This window comes from Bos indicus, chromosome 6, assembly GCF_029378745.1.
Source record: "Bos indicus isolate NIAB-ARS_2022 breed Sahiwal x Tharparkar chromosome 6, NIAB-ARS_B.indTharparkar_mat_pri_1.0, whole genome shotgun sequence".
Lineage (NCBI taxonomy): Eukaryota > Metazoa > Chordata > Mammalia > Artiodactyla > Bovidae > Bos > Bos indicus.
Genome location: NC_091765.1, coordinates 85000774 through 85023037, shown reverse-complemented (window position 1 = coordinate 85023037; position 22264 = coordinate 85000774). Strand labels below are relative to the sequence as shown.

General features: G+C 36.7%; 1 protein-coding gene across 2 annotated transcripts; it reads left to right on the top strand.

Moving 5' to 3' along the window:
• Positions 1–730: 730 nt before the first annotated feature.
• On the top strand, positions 731–21850 carry LOC109560522 (UDP-glucuronosyltransferase 2B4-like). Of its 2 annotated transcripts, XM_019962842.2 has the most exons (6): positions 731–1489; positions 2305–2453; positions 8728–8859; positions 14407–14494; positions 18200–18419; positions 21184–21850. In XM_019962842.2, the coding sequence occupies exons 1-6, from the start codon at positions 760–762 to the stop codon at positions 21461–21463; spliced, it is 1599 nt and encodes a 532-aa protein (XP_019818401.2). In that variant the 5' UTR covers positions 731–759; the 3' UTR covers positions 21464–21850. The 2 variants fall into 2 exon arrangements, with proteins under 2 accessions (XP_019818401.2, XP_019818402.2); XM_019962843.2 differs by lacking the exon at positions 8728–8859.
• The last annotated feature ends 414 nt before the right edge of the window (positions 21851–22264 follow it).

Below are 22264 nucleotides of genomic sequence, written 5' to 3'. Positions count from 1 at the left end.
GACCACAGCACACCAGGCTTCCCTGTCCTCACCATCTCCCAGAGTGTGCTCAAACTCATGTCCATTGAGTTAGTGATGCTATCCAACCATCTCATCCTCTGTCGTCTCCTTCTGCTTTAACTCCCCACTGTCATCAGTAGGCAGATCATTCAGACAAAAAAATCAGTATGGCAATAGTGATCATAAATTATACAATTGACCAGTCAAACTTAATTGATATCTTTAGTATTAATACATTACACTAAAAAAATCGGTACACACATCTTCAGTCTTTGCAAACTGCAGGATTTCTGCTGCTTTTTCATTTTAGTCCAGAACTTTCCCAAAATACTTTACATGGGTTTGCACTTGGTCATTTATTGTTTTTGCTGTTTCTGTGCGGGACACAATTGTTGTGACCTCATAACCCTCTACCTTGTTGATGTCACCTTATCTCTAATTCTGTGTCAAAGCGACTGCAGACTCAAGAGCCTCTCACTTGCTATTGTTTTACACTAGTTAGTCTTCTTTCTCACAGAATATAATTGATGTGTGTGTACAAGATGGGTGACAGCACTGGCAAATGAATACTAAACACACTGTATAATCTCGAAGTGTTCTGCACTTTGCCTTTTCACTTGATTTCCACATCTGCTGACTATTCATGTAATCTACTTTTTTAAGGAATAGGAGTTATACTTTAACTTCTGGTTGATGACTTCTGGATATAAGCCTGAGCAATAGCAAAAGTTTACAGTAATTAATTTTAAAGGACTGCATATGAGCAACATGTCTATGAAAAGGCTCTCGCTTCTGCTGCTGCTACAGCTGACTTGCTACTTTAGCGGTGGGAGTTGTGGAAAGGTGCTGGTATGGCCAGTGGAATTTAGTCACTGGTTGAATATAAAGACAATTCTGGAGGAACTCGTCACGAGGGGTCATGAGGTGACTGTTCTGATATCTTCAGCTTCCACTATTCCTAATTCCAGCAAACCATCTACTATGAAATTTGAGACTTTTCCTGTATCTTTAACAAAAAGTGATTATGAGAATTTTATGGAACGTATTCTTGAGGAACTGACATATGTGGCAAAAGATTCCTTTTGGTCCTATCTTTCAACAGTGAAAAATGTATTTTGGGAATTTTTTGATATTGCTTTACGTATGTGTGAAGATGCTGTTTCCAACAAGAAATTAATGACAAAACTGCAGGAATCAAGGTTTGATATCCTTATTGCAGATGCTGTTGGACCCTGTGGTGAATTGCTGGCTGAATTACTTAAAATACCATTTGTGTACAGTCATTACACCTCACCTGGCCACATAATTGAGAAGAAGAGCGGAAGACTTCCATTCCCACCATCTTATGTACCTGTTATGTTTTCAGAATTAAGTGATCGCATGACATTCTTAGAGAGGATAAAAAATATGTTATATGCACTTTACTTTGACCTTTTCTTTATGACATACAAAGAGAAGAAGTGGAATCAGTTTTACAGTGAAGTACTAGGTAAGTTGGGCTTCCTGATAGCTCAGTGTGGTAAAGAATCTACCTGCCAATGCAGGAGACACAGGTTTTATCCTTTGGTCAGGAAGATCCCTTGGAAAAGGAAATGGCATTCCATTCCAGTGTTTTTGCCTGTGAAATCCCATGGATAGGGAAGCCTGTTGAGCTATAGTCCACGGAGTTGAAAGAGTCAGTTACCACTTAGCAACCAAACTACTAGGTAAGTCATGTTTGTAGTTGGTAGCATTAACTCATATTTATCCTAGTGCCTTGGAAGTTGAGTTTGTCTAAATAGAAATTCACAAAAATTTATCTCAAATAAGTGAAACAGTGAAATAAAAATATGAAATGACCCTCAATCTAACAAATATTATGCAAACACTTAAATTATAGGGTAGGGTAAAGCCCATTACTCATATCAGATACCAGGAAGTCATTTACCACAGACTGAAGTACCCAGGACATCTGCAAGTGACTATCCAACTTACAAAACTTCTTTTTTTAACTTAAAGTCATTACGAATCTCATAAACTGTCTTGATAGATGAAGACATGTACATGGAGAGTTATACACATATTTGTAGTATAAGTATCCAGTTAGCTTTTAGAAATTGTTTCTGCTTGTGTAGAAACAGATGTATTCCAGATATACTTTATTATCCTATACTATGCTACGGTATATATTTATCAAGCAACAGACACATTCAAACATCTTGGCCACAACATCCCAAGTTCCTTTACAAAAATTATCTTATATACACACATGACAGTAGTCTCATTTGATCAAACATTTGTTGTTGTTTTTCTTTTTACTTTCAGGAAGACCTACTACCTTATCAGAGACAATGGGGAAAGCTGATATGTGGCTCATTCGAAGCTACTGGGATTTTTCATTTCCTCGTCCACAACTACCAAATGTTGAATTTGTTGGAGGGCTCCACTGCAAACCTGCCAAGCCCCTGCCTAAGGTCACCTACTCCTCCTTGTTGTTCTTTGTGAACTCTGTGTTTTCAATAGGAACATTCTGTATTGTTTATTTAGAACGTTTGATTACAGGTAGTCAGATATGGGAACCTGGATAAAGTGACCTTCCACCTAGAAAGTGATGTATTTCTGTATCAACACAACTATCTGAATTTCATTATCATTACAGAATAAACTAGAGAACATGGGACACTTTGAAAATACATCAATTAAATTACAATTTCATTATTCAACACATAGAGAAGCATCATTCATTAAAGGACACATATTTTTATATAAAAATATATATTTTGTATCAATAATAATAGTTACATTATCACCTGGTGATGCCACCCAGTCATCCTATCTCACTATAATAAGTTACATTATAATTGTATTATCATTATTAGAGGATAATTTTGTATATAGCATATTCCAGAAGTGAGTGCTAATATAGGCAAGTGGTGTAGGCACAGTTTCTACCACCTGACAGTCCACCTGGAATGATAAAACACAATCAAGTTGTAAAAAATGTTATAATATGGCAAGACCAGAGTGCTAAAGAAATATTCAGCATGAATCATATAAAGTATCTCTGATCCATAGATAATTAGGAGATCTGAAGGATGCTCAGGAATAAACAGAGGAATAGGGCAGGGGTGGAAGAAGATATGGGCTTCCCTCTTAGCTCAGTTGGAAGAAGATATAAAAGAAAGGTAGGTGGAATAGTAATGACAGTTGCCCAAAGTCCAAGTTTAGTCTAGATAGAAAAAGGCTGAATAAAGAAGAAGATGATGCTGTAGAGGTAAGTTGGAAACAGATAATTATAAACATTTGAAACATCTAGTAGGGCCATTGGGAAGAATAGTGAAAGGATTAAGAAAGGAAGAGATGACGGCGGTGGTTTAGTCTCTAAGTTGTGTCCGACTCTTGCAGTCACATGGACTGTAGACTGCTAGGCTCCTCTGTCCATGGGATTCTCCAGTGTGAATACTGGAGCGGGTTACCATTTCCTTCTCCAGAGGATCTTCCCAACCCAGGAATTGAACCCAGGTCTCCTGCATTGCAGGCAGACTCTTTACCGACTGAGCTATGACTAAAGCCCTGAGAAAGAGATAGTCATATATTATTTAAAAATTAAAAGCAAGATGTAGTCACTGGGTTGGACTGTAAATGGTGAAGTGTAAGAAGAGACCATTTAGCAGATTATTGCTAGATATAGACAATAATGAGTGAAAACTAGAGTACGGTGTTCACAGAGATATCACATTAACTCATTTTTTCCTTTATTTTAAATTAATTAATTTATTTTAATTGGGGGATAATTACTTTACATTATTGTGGTGGGTTTTGCCATACATTGACATGAATCAGGACGATTCACTTTAAATAAATTTAAATAAATCTCTGGGTTGGGAATAAAAACATACATTTATATGTACATTCATTTATATTGTTGGAAATAGGCATTTATTTTAGCTAGTGCTGTGGTGAAAAGCCTTAAAACCTACAAAAATACTTTAGTATTTCATCTTCTTCATCTGATCGTGAAAACCTTAAAAATTCCTAACATTACAAAAGTTTATATTAAATGCTGCTGCTGCTAAGTCACTTCAATCATGTCTGACTTTTTGTGACACTATGACTGTAGCCCACCAGGCTCCTCTGTCCATGGGATCTCCATGCAAAAATACTGGAGTAGGCAGCTATTCCCTTCTCCAGGGGATCTTCTCGACCCAGGGATCAAATCCTGGTTTCCTGCACTCCAGGCAGATTCTTTACCATCTGAGCCACTAGGAAATGCTTGATTATGCTAAATCAGATACAATAAAATATTTACTTAGAAAATAACAAATATAATAAGATCACAGTTTTCTTGAAGATTAAAAAAGCATAAGCTAGAATTACAATTTTCAGGATATATATCATAGTGTATTATTTGATAATAGGATAGAGTAAGGATTAAAATGACAGCACACATTTTAGCATAATGTCTTCAAGGTCCACCCATGTTGTCGAAAATGGCAGGATTTCCATCTTTCTCATGGGTGAATGACATTTCATTCTGAGCACGTGTGTCTGTTTGTGTGTGTGTGTGTGTGTGTGTGTGTGTGCATTTCTCTGTATCTATGAAACATCTTTAAATAATTCATCCATTGGTGGGCACTTAAGTTTCTTCCCTTAGCTAATTGTGAATAATGCTGCAGTCAACATGGAGCACATATACCTCTTCAATATCCTGTTTTTATTTCCTTTGACTGTATACCCAGAAGTAGAATTGCTGGATCATACAATAGATCTATCTTTAATTGTTTTAGGAACCTTCAATTTATGTTCCATAAGGGCTAAACCAATTTACATTCCCACTGAGAGTGTACAAGCATTCACTTTTCTCCACATTCTCACAACACTTTTCTCTTCTTGGTTATAGACTTTCTAATAAGGGTGAGGTAATATCTGATTGTGATTTTGAAATACATTTCCCTGATGATTACTGATGTTGAGTACCTTTTCCTATACCTGGTGACCATTTGGAAATCTTCTTTGTCAAGTGTCTATTTTGTTCATCTGCCCATTCTTTAATTGAATTTTGTTGTATTAGTTGTGCATATATTCTGGATCTCAACCCCTCATTCAATATATGGTTACAAAACTTTTCTTCCATTCTGTAGATCGCATTTTCGTCTTGTTGATTATTTCTTTTGCTGTGCAGAAGCTTTTAAGCTTGTTGTAGTCCCACTTGTGATTTTTTCCTTTTGTTGTGGTCTTGATGTCATATATAAAAACATCGTTTTCAAGACCAGTGCCAAGGAGTTTCATCCTTATATTTTCTTTCAGGGATGTTATGGTATCTGGTCTTATGTTTAAGTCATTGATTCGAGTTGTTTTTATGAGTGGTATAAGATAGAGGTCTCGTTTTTTGCTTTTTTGGTTTTTTCATATGTTTATCCAGTTTTCTCAGAAAAGAAAGTGACTAATATTTCCACAATTGGTGTTCTTGTCTCCCCTGCTCCCTTGTTGAATATTAGTTGAACCCTGTATGCTGTTCCATGGTCTATGTGTCTATTTGGGGGCCAGTACACTATTATTTGAAATATTGAAACTTTGTGGTAAATATGAAATTTCAAGGTGTGATTCTTTTGGGTTTTGATAATGTCAACATTTTAACAGTATTATTCTTCCGGTCCATGTCACATGATGCCTTTCCATTTATTTGTGTTTTCTTCTATTTCTTACAATTTCTTATAGTTATCACTGTACAGATCTTTCACTTCACTGATTAAATTTATTTCTAGGTATTTTCTTGCTTTTGATGCTGTTGTGAATGGGATAGTTTTTTTTTCAGATGTCTCATTATAGTACAAAGTAATGAAACTGAATTCTATATAGCGGGATTAGGCATCCTTATTTTGTTTCTGATTAGAGAAAAAGCTTTCAAATGTTCTCTGTTGAGTATAATGTTAGTTTTGGGTTTTTTATATATGTTCTTTATTATATGTTCATTCATACCCTATATGTTGAGGGTTTTATCATAAAAGAATGTCATATCTTGTCAAATGTTTTTTGGACATCTGTTGAGATAATCAACTTATTTTATAGTTCATTCTATTTTGCATCACAAAGATAAATCTCACTTGGTCTTAGTATATAATTCTTTTAATGTGCTCTTGAATTTGGCTTGTTGATATTTTGTTGAGAATTTTTGCATCAATATTCAATATGGATATTGACTTTAGTTTTATCTCCTTGCAATGTCCTTATCTATTTGGTATCATGATCGTGGTGATGACCTTGTAGGATGAGTTTGGAAATGTTCCTACCCTCCTCTTTAATTTTTAAAGATTTTTGAAGAACTGGCATTAATTATTCTATAATATTTCATAGAATACATCAGTGAAGCCATCAGGCCCTGGGCCCTTTGTGTGTTGATAAGTTTTTGATTACCAATTCAATTTCTTTACTTATTAGGACTGTTCAGATTTTCTACTTCTTCCTGATTCAGTCTTGGTAGGTTCTGTTTTTAAGTTCTCCATTCTTCTCATATATGTATTAATAATTTCTTAGCTTATAATTATTCATGGTAGTCTTGGGATCCTATCTAATTTTTAAGTATCAGTTGTAATGTCTCCATTTCATTTCTAATCTTATTTATTTGAGTCACTTTTTTTCTTGACTAGTCTAACTAAAGGTTTTCTATTTTGTTTATCTTTTAGAAAAGACAGAGAAGGACAAGTACTGTAAGATATCACATGTATATGAAATCTAAAAATGCCAAACTTGTAATAACAGAGAGTAATATGGTAGTTGCCAGGACTGAGAGGTGGAAGAACAGGAGAAATGTTGTTTAAGGATACAAATTTGCATTTCTTAGTAAATAAATACTAGAGATCTCAGGTACAGAATAGTGAATATGCATACATGCTCAGTCATGTCTGACTCTTCGTGACCCTGTGAACTATAGCCAGCCAGTCTCCTCTGTCGATCAGATATCCCAGGCAGGAATATTGGGGTGGGTTGCCATTTAAAATTTGGAATTATTCTGGTATAGAAAGTAACTTTTTTTTTAATCAGAAAGGATCAAGGACCACAAAGCAAAATAATTCAAAAACAATTCCAGGCAAATACAGATTCACCAGGAGCTTTATTTAGTTAGAAGTGAATTACTCAAAAGCTGACCAGACCTGTTTTGCAGAAAGCTCTGGGCACCTCTTCCTCTGTGGAGCAGGTGCTCCCAGGGGGACTCATTGAAGTCATATTGAAGGTTCTTCACCACAGTTAGACATAGCACATCCATCTGTGACATTAATTATGCAAGTTCAGGACAAAGGCATCATATGTAAAGAAACACAGCAATACGGTCACTCAAATAAGTAACTATGCAAGGGTAACTTTGGATTATAAATAGAACTCACAGAACTATTTCATACAACTTCTAAACTATAATACTTGACTCCTCAAGTCATTATGACAAAGTTTAAGGTGAAGAATAGGATTACAGAGCTGAATGAATGACATAAAGTGATTCAGATCATATTTTTTTTCATAGTGCTCATAGTCAGGAAACAAAATATTAATGAATAATCTAAATAATTCTCAAAAAGTATGTCTGGAATAAATAAGTTAGCAGAATTATAATAACAAAGAACCAAAGCAAGTTGAATCTGGAAAGTAACTTCCTTCCAAGAATCTATGTTAGTAATTAACATCAAGATTAATGAAGAGTCTGAGGATAATATAGTTTAATAGTACCTCCTTGTACTGAGTACTGGCTCTATCTTATTTCCTGCTTATACAGAAACACATTGCACAAATATATATAATGGAAGAAATTGACCTCATATCACCCATTCTTTTCCCAGGATCTCAAGGATGAAAAATGTTAAAAAAAAAAAAAAAAAGGCATCATTATAAAAAACAATATAAAGTTCCGCAAAAAAAATTTTTAATGATTTTTTAGTGTTGAATATTTATAGGTACAACTGACCAAAGTCCAAGATGTGAAGTTAACATGTTCAAGAAAATTGGGGGAGTGGGGCGGGTGAGAGAGGGAAATCACTCTGTTAGCTAACTGTATAGTATGTGAAAAGAATAATGTGAACTTTCTAATATAAAACCTGTCTACACATATAGCTCAGAAATTCCTTTTCTGGGTTTATATCCAGAATAATTGAAATTAGGCTCCCAATGAGATACTGTACAACATATGCATGAAAGCTCTATTCACAGGAGCCAAGAGGTTGAAGCAACCCAAATGTCCATCAACAGAGGAAGCAATAAACAAAATGTCATGTATACAAACAATGGAATATTACTCACCTTTAAAAGGAAATTCTGACACGTCACAGCATGAATGAACCTTACATTAAGTGAAAATAACTAGTCAGAAAAAAAAAAATACTGTGCAATTCAACTTTTAAGAAGTATCCAGACTAATCTCATTTGTAGAAACAGAGTAGAATGAAACTTGCCAAAGGCTAGAGAAAGAGGAAAGTAGAATTTCTTAATGATTATAGACTTCCAGTTTTGTCAGATGAAAAAATTCTGGAGATTGGTTGCACAATTTGAGTATACTTAACACTACTATACTACACACTTAGGAACAATTAAGAAGTAAATTTTATGCCATGTGTATCTTACCACAATATTTTTGTAAGAAATCACTACTCTGATATCTCAAGACAATTTCTGATTTTCTCTCTTTAGTTGCTTGTAGCAATCCCTTCAATAATGTCTGTTATGCTGCTGCTCTTTTGTGATGGGCACATTCTTTTTTCACAGGAAATGGAAGAGTTTGTGCAGAGCTCTGGAGAAAATGGTATTGTGGTGTTTTCTTTGGGGTCAATGGTCAGTAACATGTCAGAAGACAGAGCCAAGGTGATTGCATCAGCCTTCGCTCAAATTCCACAAAAGGTAGATACAATAACTTAATCATGGACAACTCTTTAATAAGTCTGTTAAACTCTGTAAAGATCTGATCTTCGACATTTTCTATCAGAAAGGTAAATAATATGATAGCAGCAATTTATCTCATATATATACATATATATGTGTATATATAAACCAAAATATACATGGCAGGTGCTACGGCAGTACAGGGAGTGCCTTTGATCCATAATAATTTTAATTACTCAACATAGTAATCAAAAAGAATGATATTTAAGAGACACAATGTGAATTTTGGTATTATTAATACAATGTTAGCATGAGCAGTAAGATTAACCAGTAAATTCTGCTTTGTCGCTTGTTCCTTTTCTTTGAAGGACTTCTGAGGACACAACACACATTTAGATGCTCTCGGGAGTTAAATTTTAACAATAAAGGTAGTCATGCAATATTGATTCAAGTCAAACAATTTCACTTTTCATTGTTTTTGAAAGTAGGGCTTAATAATTTGTAATTTAAGAGAACATACTTCTTCAGCAGCACTGATTAACTTATTATTAAAAAATTATGCTGTTGTTTAGACATTAAGTCATCTGAATCATTGCAATCCCATGGACTACAGCATGCTAGGCTCCCCTGTCCTTCACTATTACCCAGGGTTTGCCCAGAGTCATGTCCATCGATTTAGTGATGCTATCTAACCATGTCATCCTCTGTCAGCCCTTGTCCTTTTGCCTTCAACCTTTCCCAGATCAGGGTCTTTCCAATGAGTTATCAGGTGGCCAGAGTATTGGAACTTCAGCATCAGTACTTCCAATGAATATTCACGATTGGTTTCATTTAGGATTGACTGGTTTGATGTCCTTGCCATTCAAGGGATTCTCAAGAATATTCTCCAGTACCACAATTCAAAAGTATCAATTCTTCAGTGCTTAACCTTCTTTAAGGACTTCCCCAGTGGCTCAGACGGTAAAGCGTATGCCTATAATGCAAGAGACCTGGGTTCTATCCCTGGGTCGGGAAGATCCTCTGAAGAAGGAAATGGCAATCCACTTGGGTACTCTTGCCTGGAAAATCTCATGGATACAGAAGCCTGGTAAGGCCCAGTCCGTGGGGCCATGAAGATTCGGACACGACTGAGTGACTTCACCTTATCTTGCCCTACCTAATATTCTTTACTGTCCATCTCTCATATCCATACATGATTACTGGAAAAAAATATAGCTTTGATTATACGGACCTCTTTTGGCAGAGTGATGTCTCTGCTTTTAATACTTTATCTAGATTTGTCATAGCTTTTCTTCCAAGAAGCAAGTGTCTTTTCATTTCATTGCTGAAGTCACCATCCACAATGATTTTGGAGCCCAAGAAGATAAAATATGTCACAGCTTCCACATTTTCCCCACGTATTTGCCATGAAGTGATGGGACCAGATGCCATGAAATTATTGTTTTGAATGCTGAGTTTTAAGACAGCTTTTTCACTTTCATTTTTCACCCTCATCAAGAGTCTCTTTCAGTTCAGTTCAGTCACTCAGTCATGTCCGACTCTTTGAGACTCCATAAATTGCAGCACTCCAGGCCTCCCTGTCCATCACCAACTCCCGGAGTTCACTCAGACTCATGTCAATCGAGTCGATGTTGCCATCCAGCCATCTCATCCTCTGTTGTCCCCTTCTCCTCATGCATGGCAAAACCAATACAATACTGTAAAAAAAAAAAAAAAAAAAAAAGTCTTCTCCAACACCACAGTTCACAAGCATTAATTCTTTTGCACTCAGCTTTCTTCACAGTCCAACTCTCACATCCATACATGACTAATGGAAAAATCATAGCCTTGACTACACGGACATTTGTTGGCAAAGTAATGTCTCTGCTTTTCAATATTGCTGTCTAGGTTGATCATAACTTTCCTTCCAAGCAGTAAGCGTCTTTTAAACTCATGGCTACAGTCACCATCTGCAGTGATTTTGGAGCCCCAGAAAATAAAGTCTGGCACTGTTTCCACTGTTTCCCCATCTATTTCCCATGAAGTGATGGGACCAGATGCCATGATCTTCGTTTTCTGAATGTTGAACTTTAAGCCAACTTTTTCACTCTCCTCTTTCACTTTCATCAAGAGGCTTTTTAGTTCCTCTTTACTTTCTGCCACAAGAGTGATGTCATCTGCATATCTGAGGTTATTGATATTTCTCCCGGCAATCTTGATTCCAGCTTGTGTTTCTTCCAGCTCAGCGTTTCTCCTGATGTACTCTGCATATAAGTTAAATAAGCATGGTGATAGTATACAGCCTTGATGTACTCCTTTTCCTATTTGGAACCAGTCTGTTGTTCCATGTCCAGTTCTAACTGTTGCTTCCTGACCTGCATATAGGTTAGCATAGTCAATGAAGCAGAAGTAGATGTTTTTCTGGAATTCTCTTGATTTTTCTATGATCTAATGAATGATGGCAATTTGATCTCTGGTTCTTCTGCCTTTTCTAAACCCAGATAGCACATCTGGAAAATCTTGGTTCATGTACTGCTCAGGCTGAGCTAAATGATTTTTGAGTATTTCCTTGCTAGCATGTGAAAGGAACATAATTTTACAGTAGTTTGATCATTCTTTGGCATTACCCATCTTTGGGTTTGGAATGAAAACTGACCTTTTCCAGTCCTGTGGCCACTGCTGTGTCTTCTAAATTTGCTGGCATACTGAGTGCAGCACTTTAACAGTATCATCTTTTTGGATTTGAAATACCTTAGCTAAATTCCACTAGCTTTCTTCATAGTAATACTTCCTAGGGTCCCATTTTCTTCACACTCCAAGATGTGTGGCTCTATGAGTGACCACACCTTCCTAGTTGTCCAGGTTACTAAGACCTCTTTTGTATAGTTCCTTGTATTCTTGCCACCTCTTCTTAATATCTTCTGCTTCTGTTGGGTCCATACCATTTCTGTCCTTTATTGTGCCCATCTTTTCATGAAATGATCCCTTGGGATCTCTAATTTACTTGAAGAGATCTCTAGTCTTTCACATCCCATTGGTTTCTCTATTTCTTTGCATTGTTCACTTAAGAAGGCCTTCTTATCTCTCCTATCTCTCCTCTGAAATTCTGCATTCAGTTGAATATATTTTTCTTTCCCTTTCTCCCTTGGCTTTCACTCCCCTTCTTTTCTGCATTATTTATAAAGCCTCCTCAGATAACCACTTTGTCTTCTGGCATTTCATTTTCTTTGGGGTTGTTTTGATCACTGCCTCCTGTACAGTGTTACACACCTCTATCCACAGTTCTTCAGGCACTATGTATACCAGATATAATCCCTTGAATCTATTCATCACCTCCACTGTGTGATTATATGGGATTTGATTTCTGTCATACCTGAATGGCTAGCAGTTTTCCCCACTATCAATTTAAGTCTCTCTTCAATTCAAATCTGAATTTTGCACTCAGGTGCTCATGATCTGAACCACAGTCAACTTCAGGTCTTATTTTGCTGACTGTATAGAGCGTCTCCATCTTTGGCTGTAAAGAATATAATCAATCTGATTTTGGTATTGACCATCTGGTGATGCCCATGTATAGAGTCATCAGTTGTTGGAAAAGGATGTTTACTATGACCAGTGTGTTCTCTTGACTAAAGTCTGTTAGCCTTTGCCTGCTTCTTTTAGTACTACAAGGCCAAACTTGCCTGTTACCCGAGATATCTCTTAACTTCTTACTTTTACATTCCAATCCCTATGATGAAAAAGACTTCTTCTTCTTCATTATTTTTTTTTTTTTTTTTTTTTAGTGTTAATCCTAGAAGGTCTTGTGGGTCTTGCTGAATCATTCTTCAGCAATAGTGGCTGGGGCATAGACCTGGATTACTGTGATGTGAATGGTTTGCCTTGGAAATGAACCAAGATCATTCTGTTGTTTTTGAGATTGCACCCAAGCACTGCATTTCAGAACTCTTTGTTGACTGTGAGAGCTACTCCATTTCTTCTAAGAAATTCTTAACCACAGTAGTAGATACAATAGTCATCTGAATTAAATTCATTGAACTTGTTCATTTTAGTTCATGGATTCCTAAGATGCTGATATTCACTCTTGCCATCTCCTGCTTGACCATGTCCAATTACCTTAATTTCATTGGCCTAACATTCCAGGATCTTATGTTCTTTACAGCATCATATTTTCACCACCAGACACATCCACAACTGAGCATCATTTCTTCATTGGCCCAGTCACTTCATTCTTTCTGGAACTGTTAGTAATTGCCCTCCACTCTTCCTCAACAGCATATTGGACACATTCTGACCTGGAGAACCCATCTTCCAGTGTCATATATCTTTGCTTTTTCATACTGTTCATGTGGTTCTCATGGCAAAGATAGTGGAGTGGTTGTCCATTCCCTCCTCCAGTGGACCACAGCTTGTCAGAACACTCCACTATGACCCATCTGCCCTTGGGCAGCCCTGCAGAGTATGGCTCATAGCTTCATTGAGTTACACAAGCCCCTTTACCATGACAAGGCTGTGATCTATGAAGGGGATTAATAAATTATAAATAAGCCAAAATATTTATCTTAGGTGATTGACTGCATACTTTTTCCTCTCTATAATCAAAATGTATAAAATTCTAATAAATAACTTCCCCTTTTAACTACTTGATATAAGTAAACTCTTTTACAACAGTCAAAAATAAATAAATCACTGAATATCAAATTTGAAAATGAGCACTAGCATATAAAGAAAGCAAATGAATGTGTAGGTTATGTGTAATCTGCCACTGGCTTGTTGTATTGGAAACAAAACCACCTATCCATGGAAGAAAAGCTATGACAAACACAGACAGTGTTCTAAAAAGCAAAGCAGCACTTGCCCGGAAAAGTCCATATAGTCAAAGCTATGCTTTTTCAGTAGTCGTGTATGGATGTGAGAGTTGGACCATAAAGAAGGCTGATGGCCAAAGAATTGTTGCTTTTGAATTGTGGTGCTGGAGAAGACTCTTGAGAGTCCCCTGGACTGCAGGATCAAACCAGTCAATCCTAAGTTAATCAACCTTGAATATTCATTGGAAGGACTGATGCTGAAGCTGAAGCTCCAATACCTTGGCCATCTGATGCAAAGAGATGACTCATTGAAGAAGACCTTGATGCTGAGAAAGATTAAGGGCAGGAGGAAAAGGGAGTGACAGAGGATGAGTTGGTTGGATAGCAACACTGAATCAATAGATATGAATATGAGCAACTTCTGAGAGATAGTGAAGGACAGGAAAGCCTAGCATGCTGCAGTCCATGGGATGCAAAGAGTTGGACACAATTTAGTGACTGAAAAGCAACAATAAAACAGTTTTTTTTTTTAAATATTTGAATTGATCATTGAAAATCTCACCTGTCTCTGCCATCATGTGTACATAATTAATACATCAAATGTAGGAATTCCTATGTATGTCCTTCTATTACTAGTTGCCATTACTTAACATGTCTTCATTTCCTTACATGTCATATGGACGATATGTAATTATATGTATCTTAGTCAATTTAGAAATTATTATTATAACTTGGAAGTTCAACTCATAGAATAAGGTATTTCCTTTGCTTTTAACAGGTGCTATGGAGATATGATGGCAAAAAACCAGATACCTTAAGACCCAACACCCGGTTGTATAAATGGCTTCCCCAGAATGACCTTCTTGGTGAGACTTGTCAGAACAAATAATGAAAATATGAGTAACAGCCAAGCAGAGTGAGAGTGCTTCAACAGGAAACACACTTAGAAAGCAATTATTGAAACACTGAAAAAGAAAACTTTACTAGTCTATTATAATTGTCTTTGCTATGAGAAAAAAAGGAGAACATATAAAAGTTGTCAGTTTATTCTACGTAGTCACATCCCTTACAGCCAGAATCTTTACTTTAGCTGTAATTACTTCTCGCAGTGAACTTTTCAATAACTTCCTGGATTGTTGTTCTGTCTCTGAATTCTTTCATTATACTCATCATTTCCATTCTGTAGAGGTATGTTCAGATCAGATCAGTGGCTCAGTCGTGTCTGACTCTTTGCGACCCCATGAATCGCAGCACGCCAGGCCTCCCTGTCTATCACCAACTCCCGGAGTTCACTCAGACTCACGTCCATCGAGTCGGCGATGCCATCCAACCATCTCCTCCTCTGTCGTCCCCTTCTCCTCCTGGCCCAATCCCTCCCAGCATCAGAGTCTTTTCCAATGAGTCAACTCTTCGCATGAGGTGGCCAAAGTACTGGAGTTTCAGCTTTAGCATCATTCCTTCCAAAGAAATCCCAGGGCTGATCTCCTTCAGAATGGACTGGTTGGATCTCCTTGCAGTCCAAGGGACTCTCAAGAGTCTTCTCCAACACCACAGTTCAAAAGCATCAATTTTTCGGCGCTCAGCCTTCTTCACAGTCCAACTCTCACATTCATACATGACAACAGGAAAAATCATAGCCTTAACTAGACGAACATTTGGTGGCAAAGCAATGTCTCTGCTTTTGAATATGCTATCTAGGTTGGTCACAACTTTCCTTCCAAGGAGTAAGCGTCTTTTAATTCCATGGCTGCAGTCACCATCTGCAGCGATTTTGGAACCCCGAAAAATATAGTCTGACACTGTTTCCACTGTTTCTCCATCTACTTCCCATGAAGTGGTGGGACCAGATGCCATGATCTTCGTTTTCTGAATGTTGAGCTTTAAGCCAACATTTTCACTCTCCACTTTCATTTTCATCAAGAGGCTTTGTAGTTCCTCTTCCCTTTCTGCCATAAGGGTGGCGTCATCTGCATATCTCAGCTTATTGATATTTCTCCCGGCAATCTTGATTCCAGCTTGTGTTTCTTCCAGTCCAGCGTTTCTCATGATGTACTCTGCATAGAAGTTAAATAAACAGGGTGACAATATACAGCCTTGACGAACTCCTTTTCCTATTTGGAACCAGTCTGTTGTTCCATGTCCAGTTCTAACTTTTGCTTCCTGACCTGCATACAAATTTCTCAAGAGACAGGTCAGGTGGTCTGGTATTCCCATCTCTTTCAGAATTTTCCACAGTTTATTGTGACCCACACAGTCAAAGGCTTTGGCATAGTCAATAAAGCAGAAATAGATGCTTTTCTGGAACTCTCTTGGTTTTTCTATGATCCAGCGGATGTTGGCAATTTGATCTCTGGTTCCTCTGTCTTTTCTAAAACCAGCTTGAACATCAGGAAGTTCACGGTTCACATATTGCTGAAGCCTGGCTTGGAGAATTTTGAGCATTACTTTACTAGCACGTAAGAGGAGTGCAATTGTGCTGTAGTTTGAGCATTCTTTGGCATTGCCTTTCTTTGGGATTGGAATGAAAACTGACCTTTTCCAGTGCTGTGGCCACAGCTGAGTTTTCCAAATTTGCTGGCATATTGAATGCAGCACTTTCACAGCATCATCTGTCAGGATTTGAAATAGCTCAACTGGAGTTCCGTCACCTTCACTAGCTTTGTTCATAGTGATGCTTTATAAGGCCCACTTGACTTCACATTCCAGGATGTCTGGCTCTAGGTTAGTGATCACACCATCATCATTATCTGGGTCGTGAAGATCTTTTTTGCACAGTTTTTCTGTGTATTCTTGCCATCTCTTCTTAATATCTTCTGCTTCTGTTAGGTCCATACCAGTTCTGTCCTTTATCAAGCCCATCTTTGCATGAAATGTCCCTTTGATATCTCTGATTTTCTTGAAGAGATCCCTAGTCTTTCCCATTCTCTTGTTTTCCTCTATTTCTTTGCACTGATCGCTGAGGAAGGCTTTCTTATCTCTTCTTGCTATTCTTTGTAACTCTGCATTCAGATATTTGTATCTTTCTTTTCTCCTTTGCTTTTCACTTCTTTTCTTTTCACAGCTATTTGTAAGGCCTCCCCAGACAGCCATTTTGCTTTTTTGCATTTCTTTTCCACAGGGATGGTCTTGATCCCTGTCTCCTGTACAATGTCATGAACTTCATTCCATAGTTCATCAAGCACTCTATCTATCAGATCTAGGCCCTTAAATCTATTTCTCACTTCCACTGTATAATCATAAGGGATTTGATTTAGGTCATACCTGAATGGTGTAGTGGTTTTCCCTACTTTCTTCAATTTAAGTCTGAATTTGGCAATATGGAGTTCATGGTCTGAGCCACAGTCAGCTCCTGGTCTTGTTTTTGCTGACTGTATAGAGCTTCTTCATCTTTGGCTGCAAAGAATATAATCAGTCTGATTTTGGTGTTGACCATCTGGTGATGTCCATGTATAGAGTCTTCTCTTGTGTTGTTGGAAGAGGGTGCTTGTTATGACCAGTGCATTTTCTTGGCAAAACTCTATTAGTCTTTGCCCTGCTTCATTCCGTATTCCACGGCCAAATTTCCCTGTTACTCCAGATGTTTCTTGACTTCCTACTTTTGTATTCCAGTCCCCTATAATGAAAAGGACATCTTTCTTTGGTATTAGTTCTAAAAGGTCTTGTAGGTCTTCATAGAACCGTTCAACTTCAGCTTCCTCAGCGTTACTGTTTGGGGCATAGACTTGGATTACTGTGATATTGAATGGTTTGCCTTGGAAACGAACAGAGATCATTCTGTCGTTTTTGAGATTGCATCCAAGTACTGCATTTCGGACTCTTTTGTTGACCATGATGGCTACTCCATTTCTTCTGAGGGATTCCTGCCCGCAGTAGTAGATATAATGGTCATCTGAGTTAAATTCACCCATTCCAGTCCATTTCAGTTCGCTGATTCCTAGAATGTCGACATTCACTCTTGGCATCTCCTGTTTGGCCATTTCCAATTTGCCTTGATTCATGGACCTGACATTCCAGGTTCCTATGCAATATTGCTCTTTACAGCATGAAAAGAACTCTTGTGCCATTACCAATGACTCTCAATTTTCTGTAAAAAAAAAAAAAAAGGCACAATCATTTTTGTGAAGCAATAACACATTTCATGGTAAAATTTAGCTTTTCCTTCCTGTGGTTCCAGTGCCACTACGATTATCCTTCTTTTCCCCTGACACCATTCCTATCAAGCTAAATGGTTTCACTGTATCTTTAGGTGAATAAATTCCGGCATGTCCTCTTCTTTTTTTGCACATGTGGTTTCTTTTACCCAGAATGCTCTTTCAAGTTGTTCCCCTGCCGATCCTGGATTCATTTGTGACGTTCAAGTGACTCAGCACTTCTTTCACAAAGCCTTCATTTACTCCTTCAGCAGACATAGTCGTTTCTTCTCTGAATTCTGAAAGCAAATAAAAGCACTTTCATATGCGTAATAATCTGTTATCTAAAAGATACTCCTCAATCCAGTGCCTTATAATGCCAGTTTCTCATTTTATTCTGAGTTATAATTAATAACCTTACTGAAATTCACTCAATCCTAGGCCATCCAAAAACCAAAGCCTTTATAACTCACGGTGGAAGCAATGGTGTTTATGAGGCCATCTATCACGGGATCCCTATGGTGGGCACTCCTTTGTTTGCTGATCAAGCTGATAACATTGCTCGAATGAAATCCAAGGGAACAGCTGTCAGGTTGGACTTGGAAACAATGTCAACAAGAGATTTGCTCAACGCATTGAAGGAAGTCATTAATAATCCTTCGTGAGTATATATATATATATTTCTTTCTTTTTTTCTTTCTTTACTAGCTAATCCTTCTAGAGAAGTTCTCATCTGAAGGCCAGGGAGGCAGTGACATAAGCACAAGAAGGTGTAAGATTTGCTCAATGTTTTGAAAATAGACAAAAATAACAGGTTGTGAATGTCACATTAAGATTTTTTCATGGTTTTATGGAAAAAGTTTGTCAGTGTTTTAAAGATAGTGGAGAAATGTTGAAAACTTAATCATTAGAATGAGAAGAACCACTGAAATGGTAATAGAAGGATTAAGAAGCATTGAGAACAAAGTTATTGTAGGGAACCATGAATGCGATGGATACTCATCTGCCCACTTTCTTTCATCATGTGAACTTCTCAAATGTTTTAAACTCTTAAAAGATGGTTTATTTTCACTAAACCATCATGACATCATCCATTTCAAATTTTAATTACATTTATATTTTCCAACTTTTCTATGCTAATATTTTGACTCCATCTCTGATAAATGATAAACAGCTATAACTTTCTAATTACCCAGTTTCAACTATGTATATACTATTTATAAATGTGGGTGTATTCTTGGGTTGTTGTTGTTGTTGTTGTTTTTACTGTGGTCATTTTGTCTTCTTTGGAAGAATTATAAATCTAAACATAATGGACTCGGGAGGAGTATGTTGATATGAAAAAGTGAAAGTGTTGGTTTCTCAGTTGTGTTCGACTCTTTGGGACCCCATAGACTGTATCCCATCACTCCTCAGTAAATGGAATTTTCCAGGCAAGAACATGGGAATAGGTAGCCATTCTCTTCTCCAGAGGATCTTGCTGATCCAGGGATCAAACCAGGTCTCTGCATTGCAGGCAGATTCTTTACATCTGAGCCACCGGGGAATCCCATATGTTGGGATATTCCTTTTTTTTTAAATGTTACACAATTTTTAAAGGTTATTTTCCATTTAAAGTAATTACCAAAGAGTGGCTAAATTTCCAGTGTTGTACAACACCTCCTTGAGCTTATACTCCCCCACCTGTGTGTTTCTACTACCCCGAATCTGGTAACCAATAGATTGTTTTCTGTATCTGCTAGTCTGTAATAATATTTTGATCCCATCATTGATAAATGGTAAACAACTAGAATTTTATAATTTACTCAATTACAACTATGTATATACAGCTTATAAATGTAAGTATCTTCAGAGTTCTTTTACTTGTGCTTGTTTTTGTCTTATTTGGAATAGATAGTTATGTTGGGATATTCCTATTTAAAAGCCACATTTTCTGAAAACAGAAATACTTTATTTCTAAATCACTTCAGGATATACATGAATTCCAATGACACAATTATATTAATATCACAAATATGATGTATATATTCCCCCTTTTTTATCATAATGACTTTGTAAAGAAAACATTTTGAGAATGTGTCAGTAATAGCAGCAAAAATCATTTTGTGTTTTATAAGCAGTGTTATTTAAATTTAATTTTAGCACAGCTATTGTCCTAAGTGAGCAGCATAAAAAGCACTATTTTTCTTTTTTTTAAAGAAACAAATCTTTCATTTGCTGTTTTTATGTAAATGTACATATCTCTAGTATATTTGTATGTCTTTTTAATTTTTAATAATGTAATGTTGGGGTCAAAAATGAAGATATACTGACTGTTCATGATATGCTACATGTTGTATTTAGTAAAACAGTGTTACTTTACACATATTAAGTAACTTCTTTATTGTAGTCTATTCCTATTGTATTAAAAATATATTTCCAGGATTACTGCAGTCTTTGCAAAAACCCAGTGCTCCTCCTGTGTTTTTGACAGTAAAGGGAGAAAAGTTACTTCCATTGTTATTACTACATTGCCATGTTATAGCACTTTGTGATTTAAAGTTCATGTGCTATATCTCTTTATCCTTCTTTCTTATCTGTTAGTCTGCCATCATTTCAGCAGTAGAAACAAGTGTGTCTGCAATGCCTGAGAGTAAAATGCTGAGCCTTCTCCAGAATTTTAGAACAAGAACCAGAACAACAAAACTAGTAAACATTTACTGAGTGTCTACTGCATGCCAGGAATGCCTCTAAGAATCAATACAATATTATCAAAAGAATTAGATAAGGTACTATTCCTAGACATTTTATAGTACAATGAAAAACTGAGAAACAGATTCTATCATGATTGAGCCCTCCAAAGTAAAATTAAAAGTTTAAAAAATAAAAAAGTTTTAAAATGTTAATAAAATTAATTTTTTAAAAAATTTGAAGAACAGAAAGAATAAAAAAGCAGCCAACAAAGTAAGAGACAGGAATCAAACTGAGTCAATCTACTTCCACATTTTCAACCACCACTTCACTAATGTAAGATCAGCATTGTCTGAACATGTCTCCAAACCTCATCACTGATTTACCTGCTATATCTAGATTATAACATTTGAAATACATCTATCAGGTCCATTAACAATTCTTTATGAGATGATTCAAACTTTGGACAAACATATTATGAATTTCTTTTCTTTTCTTTCCCTTTGGGACAGCTCATCCCATTCTTTAGAATACACAATCTTGTTCTCCCCCATTTTCTTTCTTTTCTTTGCAGCTTGAAACATTATGCATTTAAGAAATCCTAGCCCATAAGCTAATACCTCAATAATCACCTCAGAGAAAATTATGTTTTTCTTCCACTCTGTGTTGCACTCTGTTACCATCTGCAAGAAAATTTCACATATTTATCTATTATAGCTCATTCCATAAATGATAACTGTTTGATTTTCCTTCAGCTACAAAGAGAATGTGATGAGATTATCAGCCATTCAACATGATCAGCCTATGAAGCCCTTGGACAGAGCAGTCTTCTGGATCGAGTTTGTCATGCGCCACAAAGGAGCCAAGCACTTGCGGCCAGCTATCCATGACCTCACCTGGTTCCAGTACCACTCTCTGGATGTCATTGGGTTCCTACTGGCCTGTGTGGCAACTGCCATATTTGTCATCACAAAGTGTTGTCTATTTTGTTGCTTGAAGTTTGCTAAATTAGGAAAGAAGGAGAAAAGAGACTAGCTGTATCAGACCTCAGCGCAGGGGTCCCCAACCCCTGAGATCTAATGGCTGATGATCTGAGGTGGAGCTGATGCAATAATAGAAATAAAGTGAGCAATAAATATGATGTGCTTGAATCGTCCCAAACCCATTCCTTCCTACCCCAGTCCATGGAAAAATTGTCTTCCATGAAACTGGTTCCTGGGGCCTAAAAGGTTGGGTACTGCTGCTCTAGCAGTTCTGCCTCATAGAACTCCTCATAGAACTCTCCATAAAACTATGTAGGTATGTATTGAAATTTATTGTTTTAATGCAAAAGTATACTAAAAAGATATGATTGAATTTAACTGGTTTTCACATATTGCGTGTAGAAACAAGAACAATAAAAGTCTATTCATAGTATCCATATTATTTTGTAGATATTCAGAATTTTACCTTGATTTTTGTATAGAATTTTATAGCTTTTCCTTGCTATAGAAATTGTTCAATAATTGGAATTCTTTTGAAAAATTCACCCTTTAATTTTATTTGTGAGACCACTAATAGTTCTTCATTTTTACTGTGCATTCAGCCTCAACATCACTTCTTACCTAAAGCCATGGCAAGACACTAGCCTTCGTCCAGTTAATCTCATTTGCCTTTGGAGTGTTTGTGGAATTAGAAGTATAGCAACTGCTACATGCTTCCTTTTATAAAATTGAGATATTTGCAAAAACCTTTAATTTCATGACCTAATTCTCTTTTTGTCATCCACCTTTTATTCACCTATTATTTTCACTCCCATAATCAGCCTTTGCTAATGGATATAAGTTCTCAACTGTA